At 34.0% G+C, this 24,695-nt stretch overlaps 2 protein-coding genes and 1 long non-coding RNA gene across 9 annotated transcripts in view; 1 reads left to right on the top strand and 2 right to left on the bottom strand.

The window, feature by feature from the left end:
• Window positions 1–2,181, bottom strand: part of LOC21385021 (pre-mRNA-splicing factor 38) — a 2,897-nt gene extending 716 nt beyond the window's left edge. For both annotated transcript variants that reach the window (XM_010088286.2, XM_024163065.1), the window contains exons 1-6: window positions 1,776–2,181; window positions 1,548–1,669; window positions 1,360–1,450; window positions 1,078–1,207; window positions 896–966; window positions 1–98 (exon numbers count right to left, since the gene is read on the bottom strand). The exon at window positions 1–98 is cut by the window's left edge. In XM_010088286.2, the coding sequence (XP_010086588.2) occupies window positions 1–98; window positions 896–966; window positions 1,078–1,207; window positions 1,360–1,450; window positions 1,548–1,669; window positions 1,776–2,065 (802 nt within the window). In that variant the 5' untranslated portion in view covers window positions 2,066–2,181. The remainder of the gene's footprint in view (window positions 99–895; window positions 967–1,077; window positions 1,208–1,359; window positions 1,451–1,547; window positions 1,670–1,775) is intronic.
• Window positions 2,182–2,597: 416 nt separating this feature from the next.
• LOC21385020 lies at window positions 2,598–6,408 on the top strand. Of its 6 annotated transcripts, none has more exons than XR_002901891.1 (8): window positions 2,598–2,881; window positions 3,078–3,112; window positions 3,257–3,361; window positions 4,567–4,619; window positions 4,732–4,833; window positions 5,038–5,085; window positions 5,332–5,432; window positions 5,971–6,408. It is a non-coding gene; the product is annotated as an uncharacterized LOC21385020 (long non-coding RNA). The 6 variants fall into 6 exon arrangements; XR_002901887.1 differs by having other exon boundaries at window positions 3,194–3,361; window positions 4,732–4,795; XR_002901876.1 differs by having other exon boundaries at window positions 3,194–3,361; window positions 5,976–6,408.
• Window positions 6,409–14,374: 7,966 nt separating this feature from the next.
• Window positions 14,375–23,048, bottom strand: LOC21385019 (topless-related protein 3). The gene is made up of 25 exons (XM_010088284.2): window positions 22,631–23,048; window positions 21,583–21,762; window positions 21,371–21,484; window positions 20,985–21,143; window positions 20,611–20,785; window positions 20,370–20,499; window positions 20,166–20,281; window positions 19,893–20,028; window positions 19,662–19,771; window positions 19,387–19,456; window positions 19,226–19,299; window positions 19,047–19,142; window positions 18,882–18,974; window positions 18,447–18,574; window positions 17,882–18,119; window positions 17,626–17,793; window positions 17,450–17,536; window positions 16,878–17,030; window positions 16,588–16,698; window positions 16,316–16,495; window positions 16,112–16,240; window positions 15,904–15,999; window positions 15,515–15,697; window positions 15,263–15,438; window positions 14,375–14,889 (listed from the first exon to the last, which is right to left on the bottom strand). The coding sequence occupies exons 1-25, from the start codon at window positions 22,708–22,710 to the stop codon at window positions 14,673–14,675; spliced, it is 3,399 nt and encodes a 1,132-aa protein (XP_010086586.1). The 5' UTR covers window positions 22,711–23,048; the 3' UTR covers window positions 14,375–14,672.
• Window positions 23,049–24,695: the final 1,647 nt, after the last annotated feature.

Genomic DNA, 24,695 nt, shown 5'->3' with positions numbered 1-24,695 from the left:
CCCTATCTCTTTCCCTTTCTCTATCACGATCCCTGTCCCGGTCTCTGTCTCTCCCGCGTCCTCGTTCCCTATCATAGCCTCTATCATAATCTCGATCCCTATGCAAAGAAGCCAACAGGAGAGACATTTCAGTTACCAGATAACCTTCTTAATCTGTTGTTAGAACACAATATTTTGCACGTCATTTAACACATAACCTTCTTAACACGTCATATTTCTTATCTGGAAGGCGGAAATATATAATACATCTCAAATATCACATCGACAAGAGGAACAAAATCACTTAGATAGCATTTTGGAAGAGAATCAAGAGATTGTCATGAAATTTCAAACACCATTCTAGAAGTGCAAGCGATAATAGTTCAACGGTGAAAAGAAGCCAGAACAAAAGCTAAATTGAAAAATATGTCAGAGAACAAAAAGATGCTAATATATGAGTGTGAGCATGTTTGATGATTAGGCCTCAAATCCACAATAACAATGAAAGAAAGGTTGTACGATCCATCATACTTCTCAGCTGTACACTGTCAGTACAGAGAAACCTGGCAGGATCATAGAAAATTACTATAGGAAGCAATAGTAAGCCACGGATGGCTTAAAACGCCATGGTGGAGACATCAATGATTAATTGAATATACTAGTGTGAACTAGTCTGAACATATATAAAACATTAAAACCTAACAAACAGCTTCCATAATTCATAACCTAAACCTTCACGTTACATTTGAAATGAGCAAAAAGCATAGAATTTCCTCAATAGTGGCAAAATCAATTCACTTATTTTAAAGGATTATGATGTCAGTATTATAAACAATTAGAAATATTCAAAATCTTTTAATTAGATATACACGCACAAAGGAACATAATTAAGAAGGATTGAAGAAAGGCTTTCTACCTATATCTGTGACTGTCATGTCTTCTATCCTTGTCTCTGTCCCTTACAGGGCTCCGACCACGATAATAATCCTGCCCAAAAAACAATTTTCCACATTCAAATTTAAAAACAACCAAGAATCAGCATACCCAATTCAAAACCATTACCAACTAGCAACTAATGGAAAGGAAAAACATGTAAACCTTTTCATGAGCATCATCTTCTAGTCCATCATCAAGTTGCTCAGCGTCCTCTTTGTCTTCCTCCTCCTCAAAGTCCTCCTCAAGAGCACTCTTTCTTGGTTCCAGTGTACCAATTGACTCAAGAGTCCATCTGATACCACAAAAAAATAAATAAATAAAATACACACACACACACACACACACACACATATATATATATATATATATATATGAGCTTAAAAACTAAACTTCAACACAAATAGAGTTTTCTTTTTCTGACAAATTCAAGTTAAAAAAAGCGACCTTTTTTTAATCCTTGGCAACGCAATGTCACAGGAATAATCCTTGGTCAGAAGCTCATCAATAACCTCATCCACATGAGTCAAGGAAAAATCTAAAACATCAGAGCAAAAAGAAATAAAAATTGAACATTACAGTAAAATATAGATATATAGTTGCAAAATGAATAAATTAAGGAAAATTAATCTTACTTCCATCGGCTAATTTTCGCCTAATTTTACGATAATCGTTATAAAGAGGCTCTAGGTATTGGTAAACATCGGTGTCAGAGCCAGTGAGACGCAGATAAAACGCACCGAGAACTCGCACGTACCTGAAACCAAATACACAACAAAAACTTCAAATTCAATCACACGAAGAAGAGGAAGAGGAAGAAGAAGAAAATGGAGAGATTGCAGGCTAGGGTTTTGGTTACGAACTTGTAATCGTCGTTCTTGATGAACTCGATGACGATCTCCTTCTCGGGCTGGATCTGGAGCATCTTCATGACGAGGCACATGAAGGGAGTGGGCTTGCGGTTGCCGCCGAAGGTGCCGCCGACGTGGTCGAGCTCCATGGCCTTGTCGACGAGAGTCTCCGCCGTGAGGCCGAAGCACTGCTCCTTCCAGTAGGTGTTCTGGTAGATCTTCGACCGGACGATCTTCTCCACCAGGTTCTGAGGGTTCGTCCCACGTATGCTCTTCGCCGCTGGGTCCGTACGGTTCGCCATTGTTAGTGAGAAGAAACCAGATGGGAGCTAGAGAGAGAAACCCGCCTAATTTTTTTAACCCTAAACAGGGTTGGGACTTTACGAGAGATTGAGAAAGGAGGTGGGGAAGTATTATAGAGAAGATAAAAAATAAATTAAAAAGAAAACCCCTTTTCCTTTTATCCATTCCAAAAAAAAAAAAAAAAATGATACTACATCTCCATCCGCAATTTGTTACACGGCTAGTGTTGAAAGTTTTTTCTTTTCTTTTTTTAGTAGACATTATTATTATATTAAAGGAGAGCTTAGATTATGTTGATCAAAATTTATGAGATGTTTGGTAAAAAAATTTATATCCTAATTTAAATTATAATTCATAATTATAATCTTATTACTCTAATTTATAAATCAAACTTCTTCTCAATTTGTTGTCTTTTTATAGTAGAGTAACAATTTTGCCCTTAAATTCCTGTTTTATCCTTCTGCCGGTACTGCGTGGTCTTTCCGTTCCTCTCTAATTGGTTGATTTTACTGTTTTGCCCGTTCTCGCCCTTCATTGGGCAGGAGACTTTTTTGTATTTTTCCTTCTCTTTTCTTCTCCTTCTTTCCTTCCTCTTCTCCTTCTTCGAAGAAGCTACTAGGTTCTTCTGAGAAAAAAAAAAAAAAAAAACCAACCGGTTTTTCCTTTCTTCTTGGTGCCAATTTAGGCGCTCACAGTCTGATCCCACCAAACTCAATTTTCCATCCCATCAAATTCTCTCTCTCTCTCTACGACGCTGAATTCTTCTCTGTCTAAGATTGACAATTTCACTTTCTCAAACTATTTTGCTTTAGAAGGTACCAATCTCCACCATCTCTTTTCATGATGTTTTTTTTGTCTCTTCTCCCTTTTTTCTCCACTGATTGTTGTTGTTGTTATTTTCTTTAAATGTTTGAATTTTGTGCTTTTTTATACAATACCCTCTTATTGTTGTGCTTTTTTATACAATACCTTCTTATTGTTGTGCTTTTTCTGTTGATAACGTTTTTCAAGGGACAATTCTGCAAGTACGCTCCTTCATGTCTCAGGTCCATAATCTTCCTCTCATTTTCAAAGTTTTTTTTTTCTTTTTTTAATTTGGTGTTATATATGTGTGTGTGTGGTTGCAGTAAAATCTTTTGAATTGTAGATTTCTCATTATGAATGAAACTGTCATGCGAAACGAAATATAGGCGCTTAGAGGAAAGGCTCGGAGAAAGAAATTGTTGTCTCCAAAGGGCATGGATGTACGCCCAATAATGGAGGTTGTTAAAGGTGCTGCTTTTGGTATATTACAGGTAAAACCTGTGCATTTGTTCATAATTTTTCTGTGAGAAAAGGGTTTTAATCTATTGGGTTTCTTCACATTTGTCTGATTATCTATTTGCTTGCCAAATTATTATTATTCTTATTAAGAAAAGAATTAAGGTGATGTAGAACTAAAGAGAGAAGAAAAAGAAAAGGAAGGGAAGAGATTTAGAAGAGAAATTAGGAAGAAATTTGAGAAAGGAATGAGGAAGAAGAAATCAAGAGTGGGAATAATACTGAAATTGTATTCAATACTCATCAATTACATAGCTAAGCCTATTTATAAATATACAAGGTGATAATTGTACCTATATGTTTGGAATTTCTGTTTGTGGGATTCATTGGCTATGTTCTGATCAATGGCCATTTGCTTTCTATAATCAAAAAATGAAAAAGATTGTCCTTTACTTTTGTTAATGATTTATGGTTACCCTTCTGCCTGATAAGCTTAGCGGTGATTTGTGCTGTAGAAGGCTTTGTTGGTTATGTTAAAAGATTCAAAGGCTTTACGTGTTTATGAGGAATGTAATAGGGATGGGCCTGATTACTTTGATTACTATACATGTCAAGTTGTAGAGTTGCTATCAGAGGATGAAAATTCTCTACCTTTGACTTTGCAACCTCCCAAGTTACCCAGAAGAGAATTTGGCGAAGCCAAGGGGGATTCTTTATTTAGTAATGCAATTAATATTATGCTGTCGAATTTCCAAAGAGAAAGATTGAATTTCCAAAGAGAAAGATTGAAGGCATTGCTTCAACAAAGTGCGATTGTCCTTACTGCAGAATCTGATAATGTCTTCACTTTCAATTATGTAACAGAGTGATTTATAGCTAGATCTAGCAGTGCTTAAGTTGGAATAAATCTTGAAGATGAATGAAAGTCAAATACAACTTTTTTTGTTAAATTTTTAGTTTTTTTTTTTCTTGAATTGGTTTTCTGTTGTATTCTTTAAAAAATAGGATTAGGATGATCCACTTTTTAGTGTAATTTGATGAACATATTATCAACTAGGGAAGTACTTGAACAAGAGGCATGCTTAGATGCGTTGATCTCTATTATATTGGACTCATCGACCAATCAAATGGCACATCAAATGCTTTGATCTCTATTATGTTGATCTTTTTTTTTCTTTTTTATTTATTTTTTTGTATTGATTGGTGAGTTATCTGTAAAGTGACAATTGAAACGTTGCAGCCAACGTTGTTCGAAACACAATGTACGTTAGGATTACCATAATTTCTGTCACGGTTAGTTTCTAAATTTCAGGCTTTTTTACCCTTTATTTCTGTTTAAATGTGTGCTCTGAAATTGAATACTGTTGGTTTTATAATGTTTTTGTTATGTTCGTTTTGTTGTTAGGTTTTGCCAAGGAGTATGGTTTATGTGCAAAGTATTGTTGCTGTGTGAGCCAAACAATTGGAAGGTTTGCTTCACAAATATTGATGTTATTTAAATTACAAGGTAGATTGTGTTGAAAAGTTTATACTTTATGTTGAATTTTTGTTTTAACAACTGTGTTTTTCTTAACTTTCTTAGGGATTTGAGTGAAGTAGAAACTAAGCAAAAGATGCTTGAGGAGTATTATTTTAAATTCTGAAATTAGGTGGAATATAAAAGCTTGGTTTTGAATTGAAAATTGATGGGATTTGTTGGTTTTGTTATTAGGCTATCAAGAACGCTCGAGAAAGGGACGGGACGTCTCTACTTCGGGCTGTAAGCTTCCATTTTCTCTGTTTGGTGTTTACTTTCTTTCACTCTTTTTTCTAAACCAAAAGATGAGAGAACGAATTTGATTGTTGTGGAATTCTTTTTCTCTTCATTTGTTTTGTTTTAGAAGTTCCCATTAATGAATTATATGTATATTGTCAGCGTATTTTCTATAAAGTTTTAGATTGTTTTAGTGCTAATCTCTTCACTTCATTTTTCTCTTCTTCTAAGTTGGCTTTTTTGTGTGGGCAGTTGTGAATTTTCAAGCACAAATTCCTTCTCTCTTTGGTTATATTTCACTCTCACAGTCTCTCACACATTGACTCTGAGATCGCTTCAGCTTCTTAAATCAGGTATTTCTTTCTCTCTCTATATATATACATGTATGTATATATATTATGTTTGGATTTTTTTGTTCTCTTTGCTTTTACTATTCAAATCAAAACTTATTTGTCTATATGGTATGTTTCCTTTTTGATTTACACTACATTATTATATAGATATATCTATATGTATATAGGAATTGTCTCTAATCCGGTACTGGATTGGAGCGGCACATGTATATTTTCTTTAAAAACATGTATATTTCCTCTTAAAAAATGTATAATATGATAAGACACTTATAATTTATCTAAATACTATATACATGTTTTTAGAGAAAATATACATGTTTTAAAAGAAAATATACATGTGCCGCTACAATCCGGTACTGGATTGGAGACTTTACCTTTTTATATATGTATATATAAACTAGCCCTATACTATAAAAATTTTTAATTTTTTGTACAATGTGCGGGTTTTTGGCTAGTTATCACCTAAAGAATAAAAATTAATTGGAACGTATCCAGTTCTTAATACAATATTTTCAGTTTTTTTTTTTTTTTTTGACAGAATAGGCCTTCAGCATGCGAGAAAACATTACTTATTACAAGAGAACATCAATAACAATTTTACGAATTGCAAAATGATTCACTTCGAAGGCGTCAACGACCTCTTTTAGTAAGGACAAGGTATTAAGGATTTTAAGAGGAATGAAGAATTACAGTACAAAACAAAAACCACAAGGCGTTTTTGAATTCTTATCCAATCCCATAATTATCTTCTTAATTTCTCCAGCACGGGAGAAAAGCTCATAAACTTGCTCTTCTGTTGTATAAAAGGGCATATTCCCAATGTAGACATTGTTGAGGCCAGAAGTGCTTGTTATTACTATATACTTAAGGAGAGAGGGATTCACTGTTCATTAGACAGTAAATGAACAGTGAATTTCCGGATTTGTCCTTTGGCCTGCCTCCTTCCCTATCTGCCCAGGGGTGTTATGGGCATGTTCTTTTGGAGTGTAACTTAAGTATAGTTCTTGAGTTGAATTTAAGTTATAACTTGAGTTGAAGTTGTAACTTGAGTTTGTGTTTGGTTGTGTACATTTGAGTTATGGTTTGAGATAAGAATTTTTTTGAGTTTGTGTTTGAGTGAATCAAAACTTGAATTTGTATTTAGATAGTATTTTAATAAAAACTCAATGGTGATGAAAAATTTTAATAGGGTATATAGGTGGAGTTTTATTCGTTTTTTCGTTGTCAACGCATAGAAAAAAAATCATCTCAATTAAGATTAAAACGAAAAAGTTTATAGCATTTTTAAGAATAAAAAAAATACTTTTTATTAATTTGAGTTTGAGTTTCTGAACTCGAGTTAAAGGGGAAACTTGAACTCGAGTTTTAGTTCCAAACTCGAGTTCAGACTTAAAAAATCATGAACTTGAATAAAATTGGAACTCGAGTTACCTTTTTTAAAATTTTTGAGACTGCCGAGCAAGGCCATAAGTCTTTTTGTTGTTAATGTTTTGAATTTACGCTTTTGTCCTTGCCTGTTTACTTCGCGGTTTGCCTTGGCTTGGGTCTTTTTCGTCATTTTGGTGTGACTGAGGCTTTAGCCTCGGTGGTTTTGTTCTTGGCTTCTTTTCTCTCATTTCTTTTGCGACGAGACGCTACTCCCAATTGCTTCTCTCTCGATTTGGTGATTGTGGTTGGTTCTTTGATTCCGTTTGGCCAGAAGTGAACCTCCATGTTTTTATGTGATATTTGTTGTGGGTTCTTTGATTTCTTTCTTGCGGGATTTTGGCTTGATTTTTGGATGCTTTTCGTTGGCCGCGCTTTCATTTTGCTTCGTTTTGTTGCAGGTTTTTTGAATATTTTTCTTGCATGCTTCTTTGTTGGTCTGATTTCCTCATTTAGTTTGGTTTCCCCTTTGTTCTTTGTCGAGTCCATGTTATGTTATTTTCTACATTTTTTTCATTTTTTTCTTTTTTTGATTGGGTTTTGTCTTTGTTGGTTTGATTTGCTGATTTAGTTTGTTTTCCCCTCTATTTTTAGTCGACTCTATGTCCTGCTTTTTTCTTTTTACCTTTTTTCCTTTTCGTTTTTCTTTACTTTTTTTGGCTTTTGTTTCAGTGGTTTTTCCTTTCTTTTTGTTTGTTGTTCTCTTTTGTCGTTGGCCTGCTTCAGGAGATAAATTTTTATTTTTTTCTTTTGTTTCGGTGATTTTTCCTTTCTTTTTGTTTTTTGTTCTCTTTTGTCATTGGTCTACTTCAGGAGATAAATTTGTGCAGAAAGAAGGTTTTATGAGCATCTTTTGATGTCTTTGTTGCCGACTTCATCTGGTATATAGGTTAACAACAATTTTTTTTATTTGGATTGATTAATTTGTTGATCTGTGATATTTAGACTGCTGATTTAGCTACTTAGGTTGATGATCTGTACCCCTATTATTGCAGAGGCATTAACTACTTAGGTTGATGATCTGTACCCATATTGTTATAGAGGCATTAAATGAACTGTTTCTTTTTTCTCTTTATCATTATATCTAATTCCTAAAATTAGTGAAAAATCTAGAAAAAATTGAGAACTTTTCCTTTCTGCTTCTTTCCCTTTTTTTCCCTTTTCCCGTTTCCTGAACTCATCATTATTTATTTATTATTTGGTTTTTACTTAGTACACCCGTAGGTTGCTTCTGCCATCTGATTAAGTAATCTTGCTTCCTTAGGTTTTGCAGACTGACTTTATTTTGCTACGCGTGCTCTTACACATCATGTACTGTTGAAATTTTTTTCCTCCTTTACTGTTTATGAATGTTGCTATATCGGCATTTTGTTATCTATCTGTCCCATGCTCTCTCGCCGACTTTGCTTTGTCTCCTTCATATTTCATCTCACGTTATTTACTGCTATGCTACATTCTCAATCATTTATTGCTCTCTCTATTCATGTTCTTCTCCTTTGCGCTTGACTTTCAATCTTTTGCATTCCATCTTCGATCATTTACTACTCTGCTTTAATCCTATTCATTTACTGCTCCAACTTCCTGCCTTTGTATTTACTCACTTTCTTTGCTGATGTTTGAGTGGTTGCTTTTTCATATTTAAGGCGGCGTTTATAGTGCTCCAGGTATTACTCATAACCTTTGCCTATAGCCATTCACTATTTGTTACTCAGTGTGGAGATATTCATTTTCTCTGATGGTATTAATGTATGTGGTTTGTGCTTTATTGTTTTTCTTCATGAATATTGCTAATCTATGTCCGCTTTTTTCTTCTATTCTCTTTTCTTTATGTGGCAATGATGATTGGGATGGATTTTGACATCTTGAATTTTATCTAAACTATCCCAAAACTACTGTGATTGGGTTTATCTCACTTGCGTTATGATTTTGTCTACCTCTTTCCATCAAAATTTCTATATTCTATCTTCTTTCCTTTTGTAGTGTACTTTGATCCTTTTTGTTTTTTTGAGTCATATTTTCATTAAACATTTATTTGGACACATATCAGTCATGTTTTTTCTCCTGCCGAATTCTTCAAATTTTCCTATTTCATCTTAAATTTTTGGTGACTTTAACTTAGTTTGGCATATTGGTCATTTTTTCTTGTTGGTGGGTTTATCTATTTATAAAGCATCTCCTTTTTTCTTTTTCATACATGTTTATCTTATTTTAATATAGTTCTTTGGCTATTTTCGTTCGGGAAAATTTTTTCCGTTGTTATACTTGTTGTGTTGGTTTTGTCCCGATTTTCAATATTAAAAAGAAAGGATTTGATGAGTAGTTTTTATTATGGTCTGCTCATGGTGTTAAACTGTTTTTAACCTTCTCTTCTCTCTCTTTTTAATAATTGAATCAAAGCGTATTTATTTATATAGTATGGTTTTGAGGTTTTCAATTACTTTCCATTTTCAGCATTTGTGCTTTTATTTCTTTTCTTTAATTTGAGTTATTTATATTGCTATTTTTTTTTTTCCTTACTTCTTCCTTTCCTGTCCAGTAGCTTATTGGTTTTCTTTTGCCATACATTCCAATTGTATAGTCTTTCTTTGAGTCTTTAACCCTTGCATCTGTTTTTGAATTGGATATTTTTGGGTTTTTCTGTTTTATAAATTCTTTTTACAATTTTCCTCTTGATCACTTATTTTGTCCTCTGTTTTTGGACTGGATCTTTTTCGTCACTCTACTACAGGTAAAGTCTTGCCCCTTATTGTTTCTTTGATCATTTTATTCCCTTACCTTTCCTCTGTTATTCGGTTTTAAGCCAAAAGGAGGGGAGGTCTGGACTTCTATTTATTATTTTTTTCCTATTGTGATGAATACAATATTTTATCATGTTTTTGTGCTTTTGTGTTGTTACCATCAGTATTTTTCATTTTATAAAAAACAAATAGGCATCCACAACAGTCACAATTATAGATCAATCACATTCATTGCATTTTGCTGAAAGTGTTAGATATCTGAGCTACAATTACTAAATCAAAGTATTGTTATAAACTATTTATTTATTCATTCAGTTAATCATTTTCTTCTCAATGTTTCAGCACTTCTTTTTTCTTTTGCTATAAAATTTATATAATCAGATCTTATTGTGAAGAATCGTTAATTTGTTTGTTTATCTATGAAGGAAGTAGCAATGGGACATAAAGCTTTACGTTCATTTCTTTGTTTGTACATAATTTTGTTTATGTATATTTTTTATGTTATTAATCTGTTTTCTATATAATTGTGTTGAGCATTATCAATTTTAGGTTTTCATATATGTACATATATATAACGAAAAGCAAATAATATAACATAATATACAGACCTTTTTAGTGGACCTTTAAAGAAATATATGTATATATATGTGTATATATATTAAAAACTCCTAACCTCCTTTCTGATATAACAATCTTCCCACAGTAACACGCGGTAAAAAACTAGTAAAGTATCTTAAAATATGGGTCTTTTTATGATGTCAGGGTGCTTTATTCCTGCACCGCACTAAGAGATATGAAGATTTGTAAAATTTTACGTTAAAATTGTAAAATCGAATGATAAAATTATAAAAGTTATGATAAATTTGTGAATTTTAAAGGAATATGATAACCTGTGAATTTTACGTTAGAACTTACAAATTTGAATGATTCATCGTATATTTTTAAAATTTACAAGTTTATCGTAATTTTTACAACTTTATCTTTTGAGTTTGTAAATTATAAAGTAAAATTTTACAAAATTTCATATCTCCCAACATGGTGTCGAGAAAAAACATCCCAGCAGCATAAAAGTTTCTCAAAAAACATATGCAATTTATGGTGGAAAGAAATTTAACTATTAATGTCTTTTTCTATTTAAGGAATGAGTAAGAATAAATCATGTGATATTAAAAAAACAACAAAAAAGATTTATCTGAAAAAAGAAATTAGACATGATTATGATCAAAAAGTTGTTGAAGACATCAAGCTGAAAATTTGAGAATTATAAATAAATGAACATAAAACATAAATCATACTCTATTAAGAAGAGAGTAAATGCCCATTTAGTTCGCTGATTTGAGTTTTTAATTCGAGTTGAGATGTAATTTTATTTGAGTTTTTTATTGTAATAAAAAAGTTAGATATGACTGTTTTTAAGAGCTTTTTATTGTAGCAAAACTCAAATTTTAAATTCGAATCGGTGAAATGAACAGAGTCAGAAAGATTGACTTATCTAAGTAAAGAAAAAGATTCTAATCAGTTGAATAATAAGGCTGACACCAACACAGAGGCATTGGAATGTTAAATTCTACTGAGGTAATTGTTATTTAGCTGAATGAGGAAGTAAAAGAATGTTGTTTGGATCTTATTTCTCTCATTGACTGTTTAGGATAAAAATTGGTACTAGAATTGATGTTTTCAATACTATTTTTCTTTGAGAAAGTTATAATAAATTACAATTTTCTTTTGAGTTAAATTTAGGAACTTTTACTGGTAGTCCCTATAAAAATGAACTACTGATAGTATTTTACTTTTCAACCGTTAAATTTGTATTAGAATATGTTTGTTTTGCATAGTTTTTCAATCGGACATGATTTTGACCAAATCCAATGGTTAAAAACTAGAATTACTAGTAGGGCAGACTACTAAAGGAACTCTTATAAATTTATCAGAAGTCTCTGAACTTTTTTCCCTTTATATATAATTAGTCATTGTACTAAAAATTGTTATATCTTAAACCTTAAACTCTTTAACTTGATTTGTGTACGTAAGAGAAAAATATTATAACAAAAAAAGTTGAATTTAAATTTTTATGAGAGAAAACACCGTAGCAATTGAACTTTGTGAAAATAATAAGGCTAAGGGCCTGTTTAGTTCGATGATTTGAGTTTTTAATTCGAGTTGATATGTGATTTTATGTGAGCTTTTTACTGTAGTAAAAAGTTAAATGTGACTGTTTCTGAGAGTTTTTTACTATAGCAAAACTTGAATCGGTGAAATGAACAATGTCGAAGTGTTTCAAATATAGTCCCTTAATTATATTCCCTTAAATTTTAGATGGAAAAAGTTAGGTAATCTTATAATTTCACCTCAATGAATGGACACTTTAGTAACATTAGTATAAATGAACCAAAAAATAAAAAATAAAATTAGAGTTGGTTTTTATTATGTGACGTTTATTTCAAGGGTTCTGTTTAGTTTAGGATCATAGTTTTTAGTTCTGTTATAGTGTTTTTCTCTCATAAAGAAATTGAAACTTTACGTTAATTTCTAACTCATTATACTTCAAACTTTACTCTTAAAGATATATTTCCTCTATAATTCTTTTTGTATTTCTTTTTCCTAATTCCCAACTATGATCTATTTATGCACATAAATAATACTAATTCATTTATTTAATAAATTATCATTTATCCAACTCATAAAAATGATAAAATAATAAATTACATTCAATTAACTAAAATACCCCATTTACTACATATTTAAAGTAACCAAAATCATAAAAATAATTAAAAAAAAGATAAGTACAAAAGGAAGAATTCTTGTTTTTTTTATTATAGCGAAAAGGAAGAAATTTTGATCAAAACTATGAACTTGGAGTAAAAAATAGGAATTAAAAAATATTGTGCGGGTGTTTTAATTTTTATCAAGAAAAGTGAAAAAAAAGGGGAATAGCACAAATTTTTTTTTTCTTTTTCTTGTGCCAAGATATTGCAAGAGAATGGTGCAGAGTTGGATGCCATCCTTGTGCCAGATCTCCTTCGGAGCGCAATTTGTTTTTTCTTTCTTTATTAAACTATCCTATTTTTTTCCTCTTTTATTTATTTTTCTAGTCTCTCCTTTTTACATTCTTATCTTTTTTTGCACTACTATACATTTTTTTTTTCTTCTCTCTAAATTGGCTCTCATAAATATACTTCTTTTTAATTTATTGTTTAAATAATTTTTTTTCGTACATATCCCTGTCTATTTTTCTTTAAAATCATGTTCTCATGATAAAAGGTTTTCTTAGTAAGTTTATTTTTTTAATTTTCATTCTTTTTGCTCTCCCTCTCTTTTCGTTTTTTGTTTCTTTCCTTTTTTTTTATTCTTATCTTTTTTGTCCTATTTTATATATATTTTTAATTTTTCTAAATGAGACTCTAAAAATATGGTTTTCATTTTCTTTAAAGATTTTTGGTGTTTTAGCTTTGTTTTGGTTAACTGGGTATTTGATTTCGTAAGTCTTTTGAATTTCTGTTTGGTGTTGTGCTATTAAAATGGGTGTTTTAAGTTTGTTAAAAAAATATATATATACTTTTGGTTAATGTATATCATCAGATTTCATTTAATAGAGAAATTCATACATTTTTTCAGTGACATTATATTTTATTCACAAAAATTCCCTAAATACCCTTAAAAAACTGAGGTTCTAAATTATAAAACAAACAAACAACCAAACAGCCATTGATTAAAACGGGTCGCGAAGGAGGGGACTGCGCAAAGGAGATCTGGGTTGGGAGGGATGGGGCCGCATGAGGAGATCTGTACAATTATAAATTTCTTCTGTTTCTGTACAATTCTTTTGTTTTCATCACTTCGTTGTTTTATGGTTCTACAACGTTTTAGAATTGGAAAGCATAGTTGATTATATATAACAATTCTAGCGTACTGGTTTGATTATGTTTGTATAATTCGTTTGGGTTTGGGGAAATTTACAGAGAAGAGGAATGAGAAGAAGATCAGGGAGCAGCAAATGGGTGGGGCTTTTTCTTCATTTTTCTTTTCAAATATGCTTTTTGGGTTTTCTAATTATTGAAATTTCTTTAGACGTTTTTTTTAACCTTTTAGGGGTATTTTAGACATTTTAAGGTCAAAATAGAGTGTTGACCAGAAAAAAATGTATGAATTTGTCTATTAAACTTAATGTGATGATATACATTTTGATGAGATCCAAAATTGAAGGTAGACTTTCTTAATAAACTTACAATACAATGTATAAAAACGTACACAACCATATTAAAATTTTCACTTTCTTTATGCTACTATTTTTTTTTTTTTTTTTTTTTTTTTTTTTTTTTTTTTTTTTTTTTAATACAATACGAATTGAACCGGCAACCCCCATGCAAACTCACCAGCCCTAAGAGGTCTTAAAGCTTTTTTGGAGCTTGAGATGGAAAATATTGAAATCTAGATATGCACTTTCGCAGCAACAATTTTATTTTTATTTTTTTTCATGACGTTTAAGAACACAAAACTGCCATCTCCCAAACTCCCACTCACCTTGGTTGCATACTTTAATTTGTAACCGAGTGTGAATTTACTGCTAAATTAATCTTGCAACCGCACCTTAGTTGCATTTTTAATACTATGCCCAAGGATCCCAATTATTTAAATTTTAAAGTCATGAAAGCTATAATGCGGAATTCATCGTGAATGCAAAAGAAAAAACCACAATAAATAGAGAGAAAAATTATTAACAAGAATAAAGAGGCCCATATATTTTCAGGATTAATTGTCTTACAAAATCATGGTACGAAATGGACCAACTGCTATGATAGATTAGGCTAATGAAAGCGAAATACATGCATTTATCACCAAAGAATCAATACATCAATACATACAGAAACGTCCTTAAAGAAACAGAATACTAAAGTTAGAAATATCCATCTGTGAGTTTGCCTACAACAAATCAAGTGGGAACAATGTTATCTCTAACTCTGTTACCACTTGTGTCCAAACTTACCGTTTTGGTAAAAGGACAAAAGGGCAACTGAGAACCTAAAATCTATACACTGATAAAAATACAACATACTGTACCATCAAAATGAAAGGAGTCTCATCTTTGCAGCTGATCAGGGGTGTGGTTGCTGGTAATAGATGAAGATCCCGTCCTACCGCTCAGTATCCCATTATCGACAGGTGGAGCCGTCCCCCACTTGCCCTCTGCCTCTGTAGGCTCGATCACTTTAACAGAACCATCTGTCAGTCCAACAGCAAATTGGTTGGCCTCGTGTGGATGAGCAGCAACAACGAGTGGGTACACAGCTTGGCTTCTACAAATAGCACGTCGAATGATTAGTCACAGAGAGAGAGAAACAGATACTAGACGATAAGTATTGCAAGTTCGTAATGAAACCAATGACAAAAAAGGTGAAAAGAAGCAGGAAAAGAATCGGTATATGGTGATATATCAGCAATTTTGAAACCGGTTAGTAAAGGCAGCCACTGATTTATGACCGAAGAGAACTGGTTAAACCTTCAAAATGAAGGTGAGAGTTAAGGGTATAAATCACGTCCAAATAAATTGTTAAGAATGTGAGACGCAGGAACAACATTTCACGCCTTGAGATCAATTTTATGATTACTGCAAAAACAGCAAAAACAGAATTCGAAATTTTGAGCGTATTCCATGTTATTTCAACTTACCCATTCAAGACTGCTTGGGAAAAGTATGCTGATGGTGCAATACGGCACCTTAGTCTCAAGCTATCAGGATCAAATACCCCAATATTACAATCACAGAAGGTAGCATAAATAAGTTGACTGTTACAGGAGAATGCTGCGTAAGATATGGGTGCAGAAACACCGTCTTGTGGGAGCCACTGAGATTGAAGAACAGTAACTATTAGTAAAAGATGTTTTACCACTTGCAGAACCACATTCAAGTAATTCTTGTACCTGTCGAATGCGATCCATCTTCGCAGCATCATATATTGCTAATTGAGTCTCATGAACTACCAACAAACGAACTTGGTCTGAATGGAATTGCACTCGAGTTTCCCCTACAGTAGCCTTTCCAGCAGGTACCTGAATTGCCACTGATCTCCTCTTCTCCCATGTATCAATGCTCCACACGCAAAGCTGCAGAGTACAGTCAAGTGTGAGTCACAAAAAAAAGGAAAAAGCTAATTCCGTAGAACACACTAATGGGTAAGCAAGACGTTATACAAAATGAAAGCCAACATTAGAACGCTCGCCTACTATTGAACCAAAGGGCCATGAAAATGCGTATGTGTAGCAGTGCATGACAACATAAAGACAAAGGAAATGTAAAGGATGCCACTTACTTGAGCATCTGCACCTGACGAGACTAGAATGTTGAGACTAGTAGAGAAGGCTAAACCAGCAACCCGCTTCTGGTGACCCTTCAATTTGGATTTTACCTGGAGAATAGACAAATAACATTTGTTTTATTTTATTTGTCAGCATGCACATCATGAATAGTCTTTAAAGAAAAAGGAAAAGAAAAGGAAGTGGAATTATTTGGAGTGATACCTCATCCACTCTGACATTGTAAATGTGGATTGTTGAATCCTCCATTCCGATTGCTATGATGTTATTATCTTGAGGATGGAATGCTAGGAAGGTGGAAGCAGGGGGAGGTGGCATAAAGGTTGTCATTACCTACATCAAGCACATTCATATCCAACCATAAAAACAGAATTCCAAAATTTGCAATACAAACATATGCGCACATACCTTGAATGTCATCATGTTAAACAATGAAACTTTTCCACCACAAGCCGACATTACATATGAATCATTCTTTGAGAGTGCTATGCAAGGGACTGCTTCTTCAAGGTTGACACCTGAGACATCATTAGTCATAAGAAGACCACTGTTTGGTTGCCAGTGCTGAGGAACAACACTAGCAGTGGCCTTTAAAACCTCACCAACTTCAGAATATTGCACTCACAAAGCTTAGAAGGGAGTAAAGAAAATAATTTAGCTTTCTCATGGATAGCTATTACCTGTCCACCCGGATTTTGTTCATTGCGGACCCACTTCCATAGCTTCTGAACACCATTTGAGCCAAGAGCCAAAACACCGACACCAGAATTTGTATACAGAAGTCGGACAACCTAAAAGAGATCTAAGAATTCAAGCGCTATATAGAAAATAAATTCTAGAATAGCATAAGATAATCAGATAGGTAACACACATTGCTGGAAGTATCGGTGCTAAAAGAGATTTAAGAATTCAAGTGCTGTATAGAAAATAAATTTTAGAATAGCACATGATAATCAGATAGTTGACACACCTTGCTGGAAGTATCGGTGCTGTCAGGCATGGTAACTAACCGACACTGAGCAGGATCCAGAATTTCAGTCAACTGCCAGGGTTTGGCTTTATCACTTACATCATCTACAGTTCTTGGTTTTTCCACCCCTCTTACCATAGGATCAACTCCATTCTAGAACATAAAACAAAAACAATGAAATCAATACTTTGCCAGCAGAGAATATACCTGACTAGATGAAGTAAAATCACAAACATAGAAATCTCATCAATGGCTCAAATTACATTCTTTGATAAATCACTTGGCTTTCTTCATGAGGAGGAATATCTTTTATATTGCTTTATAGTTAAAGGGATTCAAAAGTTGTCCATGGATCACAAGGGATTTTTAAAAATAAAAAGATGCTCCCTCATTTGCCTAGCAAACCTTGTAGTAATAGTAACTTAACATCCTAGAAAAGGGAAACTGAGTATAATAGTGGCTGCTTATATATATTAAATTACTGCCTCGATTTTATGGCAAAGAGGGCATGTAAAATATACTGCTCTCAGGTAGAATCTCAAAAAGTTAAATTAGATCATAAAATGACGTACAATAATTGGAGTAGGCCTAACAGGGGAACTCCTTTCCACTTTGCAGTTGACTGGACTAACATGTGGGATAGCAGATGAGCCAGAGACCTAATACACGAAATGAACAAGTCAATAAACATCTCAAAAAATAAATTTATAGAACAAAAAATTAACCCAAGTAAAAGATAAATTAATACCTTTACGGCACCAGCATCTATGGGAGATCTCAGTCCTTCAAAAGATGTCGACTCATTAGCTTTCAAAGTTTTAAGACCAACAGCGTTTGCAAGGATTTTAAACCCATTTTCTGCTGTAGTAACAGCGAGAAGATTTCCTTCCTTATTGAACCTTAAGCGGGGAAAACTCTGGAGAATTTAATGAAACAATGTAAGGGTCTTATTTACTAAATATGATGTTTCTCAAAGCACAGAAAACAATTATCAGTATACACACCGGAAGTCCACCATCGGCATCTGTGCTTGTGAGAATGCTAACATTATCCATATCCCAAAACTTTATCTGGCTATCTTCACCTGCAGCCAAAAAGTGATTTTGCATAGTGTCGAACTGCACAACACCAGTAGACGACTTCTTTCTAAATCCAGTATATGTTCGTTTTATTGCTCCTTCACTTTCATTCCACTCCACAAGAAAAGAGTCTCCATCTTTACTTGTCCCACAAGAGAACAGTCTAGAAACGAAAGAAACAGCAAAATATTTAACATTTTTGTAATAATGTCAAACAACATGATATAATGATGACATCATGATGCTGAAAGTTCTAAACAGCACCAAGACTACAATGAATTAGTAAAAACCGCATTTTTTTGGGAGATTAAAAACTGAGAAATAAAATTTAATAAAAAAAGAGGGGGCACTCAGACAAAATTTTGGAAAAAAAAATCCTAGAAACCACGAGAAAAACCTCAATCTAAAAGAGTAAAAAGAAGTTAGTAACTTTAAAACAGAGAAGAACAACTGGTTTGGTGATGATCGATTTGAGAATTCATTTCCTTACCTACTTCCATCGGCACTATAAAGCATTGTAGTACACCAATGCCCAGGAGCATCGTAGTCAACTCTGGAACCCATATTGTCATATAACCAAGCCTTTATCTTCCCATCAATAGCAGTAGAGAATATGAACTGCAAAATTTAGAAGTAAACAATAGTCTTTTCCCGACAATAAAGTATCACAGACATGGATCTATTATAACTAACATAAAGCTGCCATTCTGATATCAAAGGCAGCTGCAATTTCGACCAGCAGCTGCCATGATGATAACTAATGCCAAGGCAACATAAGTAGAAAATTGGTGGCAAACCCAACATTGATTGGGAAAAAAGAGAGCTTTACAACGGAAAGCCTGAAGAAGCTGTGCATATACTCTATCCTCAAAGAGTACTACCAAATTTAATGACCAAAAAGACTTTCCCCCCAAGCATAATATACCTGAATATTCTCCTTGTGATGAGGACAGATCGAGTATACCGGAGCTTCATGACCTTCAAAAGTAAATAGCTTCCGACCATTTAACTCCCGCACCTGTTACATTTTATCTAGATAAGTGGAATATCACATATAAAGTCAATCTTGTAAATAAATTTATAAATTTACCTTTATTAGCTTATCATCCCCACAGGTAACAACACACAGTTGTCTATTTGGATGAGCAAAAGCCAAGTCATTCACGCCACCAGCGTGAGCGTCAATCTATGCACAGGGAGTACCCCATGTCAAACATAACAAATTTAGACTACCCAGATAACAGATATATCACGATCACAGTAGCTTACCTCTAAATGCTCGCGTATATCATTTGGTCCTGAATAACCATACAATTGTATCAAGTGCTTGGTAAAGGCAACTCCTGTAACAACAAAGAGGGTAAGATCCATGAACTGAAAGCAGGCACAGGTTGCCGATATCATCATTCATTTCTTATAGCTATACTTACCCACAAAATTTCCATCTGGACTCCATGTGACCCGACTGACAGATATTGGTGCATCTTTGATGGTAGCAGCCTGTAAAAAGTCAACTTTAAGACTCCAACAATGATTACTTCAAAGTCTCACAAACCCAACTACAAGTATCCCACAAAACTACACGCCCAATGCAGTGCTTTGCCATATCATGAGGAGGCGCTACTTAATGTTATCAAGTAGGACATCAAGAAATGAATACCAGACCATGGTACAACAGAAGAAGACACAAGTAAAGATGGAAAACCTGAAATGCCAATGAGCAGGTAGAAATATCCCAGATCTTGAACGGCTTCGAAACTAATTTCTCTCGCAATCCAAGTTCCCATAGAGTTACTTCTCCATTATTGCAACCAACTGCTCAGCAGGCATATAAGTTAGGACAGTTTTCCTTTAGGAGGATACCAGTTATAGCTAAACATATATCCATCTTATTTCAAGAAAAAGAAATTACAAACAAGATGACTGACAACTATACCTAGGAGCAATGTATGGTTAGAAGGATGAAAATCCATGCTTGTGACATTAGATCCTTGGTGCAAAGAAAAGGCGACGTTTCTGGGCAGGTCATCCAGTGACCATGAAGCTTGCTGTCGAGGCGTAGGATATGTGACCTAAATATAAAGTAGCATGTGGCCTACCAGCATTAGTTATTATTGCAAATAAAAAGTCTTGATAGCGTACAGGCAAAAAGCGAGGCATGAAGGAACACTTGCAAAACAGGAGATCTAGAGAAGATATTCCATGTCACCTCCTCAACAGATTGAGCTGGCCGAAGTCGTTTCATCAGTTGTTCATGGTCAGGACTTTGGTAATCAACCATACCTGGCGCAGCTGGAGGAGTTCTTGGGCGTTTCAAGATTGAAACTAACAAAAAGAGAGTAGTAGTTAAGGTTACAACATATACCTACGTAGAATATAACCACTGATAGCAAATCTAGACTCAAGTTCTAACCTTGATTCTGTGGAACAGGAATGGATGATGCAGTAACAACAGCGGCTTGGACAGATGAAGAGGCGGAGGCATTGGCCATCCAACCTGCTAACGCATTAGCATTAGCCGCAGCTGCAGCAGGCGGAAAGGGCTTTACACAAGAAAACAATTTTCTGTCAGTCCACGTGTTTACAGACCCTCAAGTAAAAATATAAAGGGAGGAAGAATTTAATCCAAACTGTAGAGATTCAAGAGGGTATACTCCATGAGCTCCAAGTGAAGTATAAGCGGCAGGTTTTGCAACTGCAGCAACAGGAAGATTGACAGGTGTGGGTGCAAGGGGACCATTAGCAGGCGTACAGGTATGGTCCTGGAATAAAGTCTTAATGTCTGGGTTTGGCCTGGGATTCTTGCATAACTGATGCTGCCAGTTCAAACTGCACAAACATAGTCATACATCAGATATGACAGGAGTACTGGATTAGAACAATAATCACCATACATAAACTAGACCACTAGTTGATCTTATCAAACGATACTGTAGCCTGTACCAATCAAGTGCCATGCAAAATTACTATAGAGAAACCAGCTGGAAAAGATCAGGAAACTTTTTTCTAGCCGCCCTATCATGCATACCTTTGATTGATGAGAGTCCGCAATCTTGATGCCTTTAGATGTGGGAAAGCAAGCTTATCGCGGAAAAGTGGATTTGCTTCTATAAGTTTTTTAAGCTCTATCAACATAATGCTACGAGCTGTTTTGGTGTCACCATACTTTGACAGCTGCTCATTTTCCCTGGCATTAGTCAAAGAGAACAGAAATTAGCTAAAGCAAATATCTACGTAGTGCTGGAGTTTCTTGAACTACAAATCAGTGACACTAAGCAGTCTTCTCTAAATTTCAACTTTACACTATTCTTTTTCTAGGTCCAATTTCTCATCACTTTAACAGATTGCAAGGTGAAGCAGTTTATCACTGGTCTGTTTGAAATAAACCACTAACAATTTCAAAACAAAAATTACCTAAAATTGCCAAGAGTCAGAAGCTGAGTAATTTCCTTGTAAAGATCCTCATTAAATGTCGAGAACACTTTCAAATCATGAACTAATATGTCGACAGCCTTTGCCTTGTCTTGCCTGTAAAATTAAACACGATCAAGGAAACTAGGATTAGAATCTTCCGCAACAAGAAAAAATCAGTTAGAACTTCCCAACTGAAGTAGATTGATTAATACCGGTCAAGTGCTTCAAGATATTTCTGCTTCCTAATTTCAAAAAATATCTTCATCGAGTATCTGTTATCATCAACTTTGGTAAATCCTGACAGATACTTCTCAACTTCGTCCCATTCTCCGGCTTGAACTTTCTCCTCGAAGTACTTCATGTTGAAGTAAAACCCAGACTCCTTCTCAAGTCTACAAAATAAAAGTTTTGAAATTCAAGTTTAAGTGATAAAGTTCATAACACCAATCAATGCAAGCCGACTTAAAGTAATTTCAACAAAATCTAAAGGAAACAAAAATCAAAGCTCCAAAGTCATAGTTTACTAAAAGAAAACCGCAAGTAACATAAGGCAAAACCCAACTTACTAAATAAAAATTCATTTCATATCTTTTTCCCATCTTACTAACAACTGAACAGCGTTCTATAAGAGTAGGAAAAAAAATCAACAGAAAATAAGGATACTCTAATTTTTCATCATCTATACGCCGATAAAACAAAACCCCACCATTTGACTAAGCCTAATTCCATAGTCTGCTCAAAAAAGTTCTTACTCTTTTTAACAGTTTTACATACATGTAAGAAATTCATTTTAAAAATCCAAGAGAAAAAACTTTTTTTTTTTCTAGCCAAAAAAAGTATAAACATTTGTAATTTACAAATTGCCCTCAATAAAGAAAATTTTTTCTACCAATTTTTTTCTGTATTTAAAAGGTCTTCTTCTTTATAGCAAAAATGAAACATGTAAGAAAAGGAACCAAAACTAATTTACAAAATTCCATCTATAACTAAACAGAATATACTTTAATTCAACTAACAAATATATAAACGCGAAATAATCAACACTCATAATTATCTCTATCTAGAACCGACAAATATAAATAACAGCGCAAAACTTCAACAGAAACTGTAACGGCCAAATAGCTCAAATCATTAAAATCTTCAAATCTTCTCAGAAAGAAACCAATTTAATATCACAATAAAAACTTCATATTCACCAAAAAATTCACCCAAAATCACAAACGCGCATACAAAATAACAGCAGAGAAAAAAGAGACTTACTTGTGTACGGACTCCTTAAACTTCTCCTCATCGAGGAATTGGAGAATAAGAAACACAAGTTCTCTGCTCAAAGACGTCATTTTCGGGACTCAAATCTCAAAACCCCTCACCGAAACAAAGCCTAATCCCAACCGGAAAAAAAAAACCGAAAACAGAAAACAGAAAACGCAGAAGAAGCTAACGAATTCAAAGCGACGAAACACGAACAGAGCACGAATCAAGCCAAATTAGCCCCAGCTCGCGAACTCCATCCCAATTCTGAGCTCGGAAAAACCTCAAATTCCGAAAATCTCCGCGATTCCTAAGGATTATATAGCTCGAAGTTCGAGGATTTCTAGGGTTTGAAAGGCTGCGTAGAAGAGAAGAGAAGAGAGAGGAGAGAGGAGAGAGAAAGAGAAAGAAGAGAGAGACTTGGTCTCGCTATCTTCGATGCATTTGTACAGGGTGGGTTCGTTCTTTCTTTTTTTTTCTACTGACCTATCAGTGATATGTAGAAGTACATATCAGAGAAGTACGTTGACTTATCGCTCTGTTGACAGATTATCTTGCGTGCAATGATAGGAAAGGTGATAAGAAGATGTTACGGATTCGAAACCACTAATTCAAATATAGTGAATATTCGCAACACACGTCCAGTCGTCCCCACGCCCACACACCAACTCCTTTTCGTACTGTCGCTTTCGCGAGTTTCTTCGAGTCACTTTTTAAAAAACAAAAAGAAAAAGAGAGAGAGAAATGTTATTTCTCGCGTGACGATACGTGGAATTATATCGCAGTTTTCTCGTGAAGAAGATTACTGAAAATTTTTTGGATTTTGGAATGCGGGTGCATTGCACGCGCTGTGTTTGTTGTGTTGGGACCCACGTATTTTGTCTTTGTTGCCAAGGTAGTGACATGGAATTTCAATATGTAAGAATATGTTTTGTTTAAAATTAGAATCATGTAATTAGAATTATTTTTGATTTACGTGTATTTTTTATGAGAGAAAATACTATAACGAATCCTGAATTATGATTCAAATCATAATTTGAATTCTCCAACCAAACATCTCATAAGACTGATGACCTAAGTAATGAATGACATGGGTCTAGCAATTTAGAGAGAGAGAGAGAGAGATGAGTGTTTTTATGGTAGGGGCCTTGCCGGATTTGGTGATGTGTATTTTTATGATTCATGGATTAAAATTATTAGATTAGAATCATTTTTTATTTACGTGTATTTTTTATGAGAGAAAATATTTATCACGTCTCGAATTAAGGGTGATGATGTGGAGGCTCGATTAGGATTAAATGCACGATAATAATAAAGAAAGTACCCAACGAGCACCACACACTGAATTAAAATGAACTACAGGATCTCGTTACTGTACATACATGATATATAAATCAATTATTACAGTTACAGACATCATCCACAGTCTAGTAATCCAAGTACATGAGTTTACAGAATTTCCAAATTCTTACATTTGTACTCACAGGAGGATGACACAATCCTCTCCAAAATCAGGTGGTAGCAACTCAGCTACTCCGCATTGCTCCTAGAGTCTCCTGGGAGGGGTTAACATTTTTAAAACAATAAAACGTGAGCGAAAGGCCCAATATGATATATTTTGAAATAACTTGGTAAATAAATAAATAAGTAAATAAATGAGTAAATAAATGAATAAATATAGACATTCAGTTCCAACACAACAACTGGAACCTCACATCCTTTTTCTGAAAGGAATATAAACTAGAAATTATCGTATTATAGGCATCAGCAAGTAATTTATACAAATTACTTACACAACCAAGTGCACAAGCCTTCACGGGCCGGGTTTCGGGTTCTGCCCCCGAGGATGCACTCTCCACATCCTATCTAGGCCATCAGCGGGCTTACCGGTTCGTAAGATCTCTTTCATTAAGAAATCATTCATTAAACATTATGAAATCGTTATTATAATCCCACGAACTACAACAAGCCGTGGGTTCCGTGAACTACAACAAGCCACGGTTTTTAAAGATATTTTTCTTTTACAAACAAGTCCCTTTTCTTTAAAACATTTGCAAGGCCAAAATCCTTTTGA

This window comes from Morus notabilis, unplaced genomic scaffold (assembly GCF_000414095.1).
Source record: "Morus notabilis unplaced genomic scaffold, ASM41409v2 Scaffold1441, whole genome shotgun sequence".
Classification (NCBI taxonomy): domain Eukaryota; kingdom Viridiplantae; phylum Streptophyta; class Magnoliopsida; order Rosales; family Moraceae; genus Morus; species Morus notabilis.
This window is presented reverse-complemented; position numbering and strand designations above follow the sequence as displayed.